The sequence below is a fragment of the Procambarus clarkii genome, chromosome 48 (assembly GCF_040958095.1).
Source record: "Procambarus clarkii isolate CNS0578487 chromosome 48, FALCON_Pclarkii_2.0, whole genome shotgun sequence".
NCBI classification, from domain to species: Eukaryota; Metazoa; Arthropoda; class Malacostraca; order Decapoda; family Cambaridae; genus Procambarus; species Procambarus clarkii.
In genome coordinates this window covers 10,522,702-10,532,695 of record NC_091197.1, presented here as the reverse complement: position 1 = coordinate 10,532,695, position 9,994 = coordinate 10,522,702, and the positions used below count along the sequence as shown (strand labels likewise).

General features: G+C 36.8%; 1 protein-coding gene across 2 annotated transcripts; it reads right to left on the bottom strand.

Annotated features, from left to right (window-relative positions):
- Window positions 1-1,147: 1,147 nt before the first annotated feature.
- RpS12 (ribosomal protein S12) lies at window positions 1,148-9,689 on the bottom strand. 2 transcript variants are annotated; one of them, XM_045752870.1, is made up of 6 exons: window positions 9,569-9,689; window positions 5,190-5,227; window positions 3,682-3,813; window positions 3,082-3,286; window positions 1,436-1,515; window positions 1,148-1,261 (listed from the first exon to the last, which is right to left on the bottom strand). In XM_045752870.1, the coding sequence occupies exons 2-5, from the start codon at window positions 5,204-5,206 to the stop codon at window positions 1,450-1,452; spliced, it is 420 nt and encodes a 139-aa protein (XP_045608826.1). In that variant the 5' UTR covers window positions 5,207-5,227; window positions 9,569-9,689; the 3' UTR covers window positions 1,148-1,261; window positions 1,436-1,449. The 2 variants fall into 2 exon arrangements, with proteins under 2 accessions (XP_045608826.1, XP_045608827.1); XM_045752871.1 differs by having other exon boundaries at window positions 1,148-1,258.
- Between the last annotated feature and the right edge of the window lie 305 nt (window positions 9,690-9,994).

The following is a 9,994-nucleotide window of genomic DNA, read 5'->3' as shown; positions in this document are numbered from 1 at the left end:
AGTTGGATTTTACAGCAAGAAACTATCAAAAGAAGGCACCAAGCCTGGAAGGCTATATAGCCCCATCAAATGAGATATTGAAAAGGCGTTATCACTAAGGATGCCAATAAGAGAAAAACGTAAAAGGCGAGCGGTATCAAAGGTATCAGATTCACCAAGAATTCTAGTGACCGTGAGGGACGGTGGGAAAGCAAGTCTGGACATTCAACAAGGATATGCACAACTAAGAGAAAATGGGGTGCCGCCCTTATTAAATGCCCAAGAGTTAAAACGTGTATGGTCAATTGGTAAGAATTGACCATACATGCTACCCTAAGAACACGCAGTTTGTTACCAGTAACAGACCAACGATTCTGCAAATTGGTAAGGATTGAGGAATGAGTATTAGTAGATGCCGGAATAAAGAACACCTTTACAGATGGGATAAGTGCGAATAGCCTCCTTAGGGCAGCGTCCGCACTCATTTAAGGACACCAATATGGCTGGGAACCCAGCAAAATTCTTCCTAAATCTGCTAGAATCTGCAATGTTGAATTTCACCACAGGATGGACCGGGTTACAGGACTAAGAGCCGTGAGGGCACTGCGAAAATGAAAGGTAGATTGATAAAGCAGCTGAACAGCACAAAAATAGCAAAGTTCTGCCGTTACGCAGTGAGAAGAGTAATTCCATCGATGATGCAAGAGGAGCCACACATCTATAAAGGACACTACCCTGTGAGCATCTTCATACTGTCTAAATGACTAGAAAAAATAGTTAAAGGTGAACTAGAATGGAAGCTTTCAAGAGATCAGCAAAGGGGAAAACAAAAATAATTGCCTGAAATGCAGTTTTGTAACTTTAGGCACCGTACTTATGAATATTCCACTGCTCATGTAGTTTATATCTACTATTGCCTGACTATAACCGATAAAATAGTATCTTTTAAGATTTGTAGGTTAGGTGTCTAGGTTAGATCATATGTAACACCAGCTCTGATATTTAACCTTCTGGCAAGGTCTCATAGCTTGTTCGTGCTAGCCACTGCGTTTTAAGTAAAAGCAGCTTGACAGATTGAAAGTAATGAATTTTCACATTCTACTTATGCATAATATGACTAATTTTACAGAATAATAAATGTCAACATATGAGCCAATGAAAAAACGTGTTCACTTTTTTTGTTAATTTTATTTTTTTTAAACGTGGAAATCGGCAGCCCCTTGAAAATGCAAAGCAGAATCTTGCAGCTCCGATTCACTGTTGTACTCCATGGCTGTATCTGCTGGTAAAAAAAAAATATTGTGTAATTAAAACTACTACAATTATACACACATTATGAAGAAAAACTAACAAATTCAGACTCATTAAATCAGCTTTAGATACCAACACGGGAATTCTGTATCAAGAGTATCATCATTATGTATTTTAATAACTTAGTACATAGCAGTATACTTACATGAATATAATTCCTTACTGCCCCTTGCTCTTGAAATATTCATTGACAACATCATGAGCCTGGGTCTCCTTACCATAGTCCTGGAAAACATGTTCTTAAGAGCTCTGAACAAACAATTACATGTATATACAAGTGAATTTCACAGTTCTTGTCCAAAAGTGAAAAATAATAAAGGATTGCAAGAAGGTCACCACCTTTTTTTTTGATATGCAGGACAGATTTGCATGCCTGAAGCATATCATCTGGATAACATTATTCTGTCTAAAGACAGAGTAATGGCTTTAATAGCCTAGCAACTCTACAGGCAGAATGGATATAAAACAATGGTGCAGAAGCTGAAATAATAGTACAAGAACAGAAGGGAAGATTTAAAACATTCAAACAGCGGAGAGGAGTTTAACAGAGCACCCGGGCAAAATATAACAGTACAATGCTTGACCAGCCCAGACATTACAATAAGCCGGAAAGAAGTAACCACCACTTTTGTGGTTCGGCCCTTCTCGTTCTGGACAGTAAACATTCTGAACTCCTCAAGGCCCCACATGGCGACAAAATATTTACTTTGCATTTTTTAAGTTATTTGTAGGGTTATAACTATAAATTTGGTGAATCCTCTAGAGTATCGATTAAGAGTTTATGATAGATTATGTGCGAATCATGCCATTGCCCACAAATTAAATTTTCACAAGTTCTAGACTGGTTGATGCAAACAATAGCGCAGTCTGAAAAACTTTAGCAATCATTTACACTTAGTACAGATGACAAAAGTGACACCATGCAAAGGTATTTACAGACATTCTGGAAAGAAAGAATGCAGTTACCCTATGAAAATGCCTTACATCAGCTTGACTTATCACTTATACCACTTATAAAGGGAAAATGTCATTCAGTATCAACATGCAAGTAACAGTGTAATAAAGCAAAAACTATGGTTTACTGTTCAAAGAATATAATAGTGCACATATTAGTGACAAGTATATCTGTTTGCAAGTTCTGCATGTTCTGTGATACAAACACTGACAGACCAATACATCATTGCACTTTAACAAATTCCAATCTGAGAACTTTTCCTGTCGGTGATTAAGTGATCTAGCTTTTCACACAATCGCCAAGACTTTTGTACCCAGTCCTAATATCAAAGGAAAAGAAATATTTGTCCCAAGACAATTAAATTAATTGGTCTTTTAACACAAGACTAATAAAATTCAGTGAACATAAGTCAAAATTAAGAATTAACAAGAAAATTCCTTTTACTTTCATTGGTGGAATTAAAATAATAAAGCTAAGGTCTAATAATGCAGGTGGAGGCAATGCAGTACCAGTGAAAAAATAAATACGCTAAAACTAAACATTAATCATAAATGCCTCGCCATTTTTGTATTTTTTCATTAAATAAACAAACTTAAAATTAAAGGACAACCCTATAGAATTTCAGGGCTTTATATATGAAGCCTGTATCAGAGGGAATGCAGCTTTAATATTTCCTACTCTAGTTCATTTGCAAAGAAAGACCATTTTCCAATTTTTTCTTAAATTGTGCAATCAAATTTTGAAACTGAACTGTAAGGGTTGGAAATAATTTGAAGAAATTTTATAGTTCAAGATGAGCAAGAATTTTGGCATACAATTATTAATACAGTACTTACAGTAACAACAAGACATGAGCATCCAACGACCTTGCGAGCCTTCCCTTCACGGTCAATCTTGCAGAGACCAGCCCACTCGCCCAACATCTTGTTAGAATCAACTTTCAAGAGTTTTATCTGATGTTCTTGACAGAGGGCCTCAACAAGTTTAGAGTACCCAGGTTCATCACAATTGTTGGCTAATAAGCACAAAAGTGCCTTGCGTCTGTTGAAAGCATTAAATTAATATTTTTTCCTCCATACAAGTATTTATTAATAATCAGTATATAACACATTGGTGACTGTACCATCCATTTATTAGCTCATAACACATTGGTTATTGACACCAATGATATAACATGATATAACACATTGGTGACTGTACCATCCATTTATTAGCTCAACCCCAATTAGACATTAAGAAAGAGGTCCTGAGGGAGCATGTATGGATGAAAATTGTTCTCCTTCCCTTGCACAGTCCAGATCATCTTTGAGCAACATGAACCAACAAGTGACTCATGCTACTCTATGACAAGACGCATTTTATGCAGGAAGTGGTTATTAAAAGTTTCATACACTATCATGTTCATTTTCATTAATGTTAAATTATTGTGTGCTTACTTATCAAGAGCCTTCACAGCTTCATGAAGACCACGAGCAAGACCTTCAGCCATAAGAGCCTGCTTAAGCACTTCCTGGACTGCGGTGTTCAAGTCCATGGGGCCACCCACCGCCACGGGAACACTAACGTCTCTGAAAATAAATAAAATTCAAACAAATTAAGAGTGGGGAAGAGTGCGAAAAAATCCAGTAAACCATAAACAATCTGAATAAAACTACACACTTTATACTATCTTAGCCCTGATTTAAATCCCACACACAAGATGACTATGAATTCTGGTTTCTATTCAGGTTTGTAAAAAACTTTTTAAACTCAACCCATCCAGGTTATCTTATCTTGAGGTTATCTTGAGATGATTTCGGGGCTTTAGTGTCCCTGCGGCCCGGTCCTAGACCAGGCCTCCACCCCCAGGAAGCAGCCCGTGACAGCTGACTAACTCCCAGGTACCTATTTACTGCTAGGTAACGGGGTCATTCAGGGTGAAAAACTTTGCCCATTTGTTTCTGCCTCGTGCGGGATTCGAACCCGCGCCACAGAATTATGAGTCCTGCGCGCTAGCCACCAGGCTACGAGGCCCATTATACAAGGTTGGGGAAGGCTGAATATTTGTATCTTATAATAGATAAAATTATGCCATTTTAAATTTAAATAGAAAACTAAGTTGGTCCATATTAAAGCAAACATTTTTAACCAGCTCAGGGTTTTTAACCCCTGCACACCTGATAAATGTACCAATTCTGCAATGCGGGTGGGAAGGCGGGGGGGATTGATAAGCATATTAATTGGCATCCTGGAAGCATAAAAACTGAAGTCTATCTCTTGAGGTTTAGCTGTATTTTTTTTATGTTTATTTTCTTTGTTTCTATATTTAGTTTTTTCATGCTGACTAATTGCATTGATGTGTAAATGGTGTACATTATATATAATTTGAGAAAGAAAAAAAGTTCAATGGCTCCTAGTATGGTCTCCCTGACCAATCAAACACTGGATGGTGATGTGCCAGACATGATCATCTGTTTACTAAGGCCTTAGAATGAAAGTGAGACTTGGTATTTTTTTTCAAGATGGGGAATGGTTACTGGAGGCCCAAGGATGCAGATGAGCCCCCCCTTGTGTGGGAGTTATGATTTATACTTAAAACAACCCCGACTGATGCACAGTTGCAGGGTTGAAGCTAAAAAAAAAAATCCAGTCTGGTCAGGTAAGTGGGTAACTATCACTTCACTGAACTTCAGATGTAACATTAGCAAGGCATTAGCATAAATAATTGTTTGGGTGTGAGGAAATAATTAAATGAATCATTTGTTAGGACATAAACTGAAGATCTGATACAGAAATTTTAACATTAATATTGAGAACGTACAGAGATTGCCATATTGCAATGAATTTAGGTAACAGAAATGGCAATTAGGTTACAAATTTCTTTCCTACTCAAATTTGCTTCAAGCTTTTCTTCGCTTATTCAAAAAAGTACCATTTTAACATGATTAACAAGTTATTAACTTACCCTTCCACGTCAGACATGCTGAACTATAGGATGTCCTCCTGAAAAGAAAAAAGAAAATATTAACTAAAACAATGCATACTATATACTGTTTAAACTAACGTAATTTGTAACTACCGTATTTTATACTTGATATTTTGGGAGAATAAAATAAAAAAAAATTTAGTTATCCACCGACAAGTCTGATGGGTTTTCAGTAACTTCGTACCGCTACATGCCATGCGGTATTGTATAACAATATTAAATGAACAAATCCACAAGGGCCGTAACGAGGATTCGAACCTGCGTCCGAGGGCATCCCAGACGCTGCCTTAATCGACTGAGCTTATACAACATGGTATAAGAATGGCAATCAGAAATTCTACCGAATTTACTTGGATCCTGCAGCCTCTCCGAGACAAACCAGGATTTTACGCAATTCCCCCATATTTGTTCATTTGATGTATCACGCTATTGTGATATCTGTGTACAACAGTATTAAATCCCTCAACTGTGCATATATTTAACAGTATTACTTACATTGAGGGGCACCAGGCTAGAAATTTTAACGTGAGACAGCTCCCATTTATATCCATCCAAACTCAACTCATGTATATGAATAGCCTGCACTTAAAACAATGAAGTGATCCTGTATCTTATGTTACCCAGTAATTTGTTCGACAAATTTACAATCTTTGTAACCTGTATTTACACAGGTCTGACCTAAATATACTTTTCCAATTTATATAAATTATTTCATGTTTTATTGTGCTGATATATCTAATACCTTATTACTATCACCCTTGTTCTATACATTCCTCCACTTGTACACTTCAATCGTGTCACTCGAGGCTTTGCCTTTCTAAAGAAAATAAATTAAGTGTTCTCAGTCTCCTGTGCCAGGTGAGTATGATGGGTTCATCATAGCACGTGCTGCTTGGAACTTTTTGTTCAGAGTAACAATCTAAAACGTCTCATGTGGAAGGCTGCTAATTTCTGGGATAACACTCATAATTCACTGAAAGTGTTCAAGTTTATACATGTACATTCTATACTGTTTATGTATGTACATTATGGCATGGTGACAACTGAACTGCATAATCGAAATGAGACCCAAGAAGAGAAAGTTAATTCGGGAATAATATGAAGTGTTTTGTTGCCAACAGAAAAAAATCCCAGTAGCCTATTTGCCTTATCCAAACATTTGTGCAATGATTTTTGTACTTTAAATTCCTACTAATTATTAATAACTAGCCTCAGAACCCTACACCATTCAACCATAATCCTTAGGTAGCAGTCATAATATTGTACAGTATGTACATTCACAGGGTAATGCAATTTTTGTCATTACCAATTTTATTTTTTTTAATTAATTTTAATATAAACTATTATTTGGGTTTTACATGTATGATGCAAATAAGGCTATAATAGCTCAATGGATGTAAATAAAGAATGAAAACCAGTGAAAGATAAAACGGGAAGCATCAGCAAAATCGAGCAGCAAAGGTTGACAAGTGATTGCAGCCTTGCAGAGCACCTCCACCCAGTGAAATGAGATTTATTTTACCAATTTTTCTGATATTTTGCATGCATTTCGTTTTTTTTTTTACAAACCATTTTTCCAGACATTGTAAGGGTTAAAATTATAAAAGCCAGACTAATAAATTATGAAGCAGATATAGCAGGTTTTAATAAGATTTTTACTTACCATATTTTTGTACAGTATTTACTATCCCTAAGTGCTTTAACTATGATTTGTCCATTGCTGCTGTAGTTTTGGTCACATAGCTAGTAGTTGCCCAGTTTTTACACAAATCATAGTTATGATAGCTATAATGCTAATGTTTACTGTGACATGAAAAATTCTGCTGCAGCTTTGTAACTGCTATGTAAGTAAAGTTATCAAGTACTAGGGGGACTGTTTATCTTTGCTGTTTACTGCTGGAATTTGATTCCATGCCTGAATGACATTTTTAGCCATATCACAGCAAATGAGTGGATCAGACATTCTTTTAAGGTTGTGCTCATAAGGTTCCTTGCAAAAAGTACACATCACAATGTACTGCCAATATGTACAAAGGAGTTTATACAATTACACACAAATCACAATAGTGTGATGCATCAAATGAACAAATCCACAAGGGCTCAGTCGATTAAGGCAGCGTCTGGGATGCTCTGTCGCAGGTTCGAATCCTCGTCAAAGCCCTTGTGTATTTGTTCACGAGTTTAAACAGTGTAAAATAGTAAAGAAACTAACATCCATTTAGCCGTATCACACTGCAAACCTTGCATCTAACAGACACCGACCTTGCCACCTTGCTTCTTGTGTACAAACATTAGTATTTAGGAACAAATATTCTTTTTGGACATGAGGTAGCAATTTTGATAATAGCCACACTGCAGTGTTAAAGTAAAAAGCCAAATTGCAAAACAAATTTTTTACCCTTACAACAGGAATACAGTAGTTTTACCAGAATGGAACCGTGCAAATGTAACACAAAAAAGAGCCAAATCTGATGTGTAATTATCCACCAATAAGTTTAATGTCAGTAGACTTAATTTGTGGAAACATTCAAAACAGTGCACTTTTAACAAAAGATCGACAATTCCCAGCATTGTAAAAAGTGCTTAATGTATCTGCTAGCCTTTCAACAAAGGCTAGCAGATACGTTAGGCAACCAAAAATTTCGAAAATGTTGAACTTTCAACAAAGTTCACCATAGAAAACTTGTTTTCAAGATAAGTGTGCATGGTATAAAAGACTCGTGAATGGAAAATTGGCAAACTGGGCACAAAAAAATTCAGCATTGGATGGAAATGCATCAATTCCTGCAGTACAAATAGCACCTTAAGGTGCTCAATAGGGTGCAAAAAAATATTAAATTTTACATTTTAACGAGAAATGTTTTTCACGCTTTGTGAACAAATGAAATGAAAATTATTTGGCAATATTGAAATCTTGCACATTTAAAAAAATTCAGTTAATGTTATTATCCCTGCATCACAAAGTTGTCACATGAAAACAGATGGCTTGATGCAGTGATAGTGTTCAGTTAGGACTTATGCCTTATTTTTTATATAAAAGTAAATTACAAATGTACTTTAGAAGCACACTAAAAGTTTGCCAGAACCAAACAGCAATGCTACAACACTTACAGCAGCAGAGTGCAAGATGACCTAAAAACTAGTCAATTGGTCTAACATATGGCTGATGCATAAAGCTGAATATATATATTGCAGCACTGGAAATGGACATGAAAAAGCAAAATACTATATGAAATGAGGTTAAATTGTAAAAGTAAAGGATCCATAGTACCCCAAAGCCATCCAAAGTCTTTAAATTACACAAGATGAAATATAACATTTGCTTAACTTGTAGAATGTGAAAAAGCAATTTTACTCAACTTTATAACAAAATAAGACCAGATGATGGCGCACTTATGGTCATCGTCTTCCACCAATTTTGGTGCACGAAGAAATTACAATGTGATCAATGAGAAAATCAGTCGGAGCCACGAGGAGGCTTTAAATCTATGCTCTGGGTACTCACCCAGGCATATGCTTGGCAGTACCCAGAGCATGTTACAATACTCCTCGAGGCTCATACAAATTTTCTTACGAATTCTCACAAATTTTGGTCTCATTATATTTCAAAGTAAAATTATTCTCACCTTTGGATTCGTAATTTAATGAGGCTTTGAGTCTATGTCTATGGATCGCTGACTAATGACTAACCCCAGCAACCTTTGGAGTGTGAATCAAGTGTGTTTATACTAGTATCAATGTTATGCTAAGTACAATTTGTGGCCTGTCCAAGTACTGTATACAGATTGATCAAATACCAAGATAAATAACTCATTAGAAACCCAATATTTTTATTTTTTATTTTTTTTTAGGCAATGCTAGTTTTAAAAATTACGTGAAACCAAATGTCATATACATTTCAATTACACAAACACTTCTAACCTAAAGCCCACAACCCACCGTGTTAATAACAAACATGAACTCCTAGGGTCGCTATAGTGCGTGCAGACGGCATAGTTTAGACTTTTGACTTAATAATGGTCTGCGACCTGCCTACAGCTCCATTAAATTCCCTACACACCACACCACCCGGTAAGCCAGGCTTACACTCACAATGCACGCATTAAAACATTACTAATCTCTCATTAAGAAGCCAAAATTGTCTTGCGGGAAGTGACGGGGCCGTCTAGCTACACCACCACATGGTGTCCTGCAAATCCCAAGTCCACAAACACAAATTTCGCCTAAAACCCTCATATTCCCCAATATACCTTCCCGCTACACGCCCCACCCGCCGCCCACGACACCCACCACGCCGCCCACAACTCACTACGGGTGTGAGGAACTGAGAAAACCGAGAATCAAGAGGAGCAACTCACGACCGTCAGTGTCCAGCGCCACGTTCACCACATGAGGCCGGGGCCAGGCCTCGGGGCCGCCGCCGCCGCCGCTCACCCCACAAGTGAACACCGACCTGCGCACTCACACTCCCTCGCCGCTATTATATACATAATAATAAAGGAAATGTGCAAGTTTATCTCTCAGAATGTTTGGTAATATGTTTATTGTTTGTGATGTGTGTATATGTATGTATTAACACGATGTACTGAACGGGGTGAGAATAGCTTGAGCTACATCATCCCTTTGTGTTTATTTTACCTCAATAAACTTATTTGAATTTCAATTTCATAATAATGACTAAACATATGTTTATTCAGGTAATAATTCAGGTAATTCAGGTATTCAGGTAACTTATAAGGCTTACTCGCTACAGTGGTGAAGCCTCACTTTGATTATTGACTTCA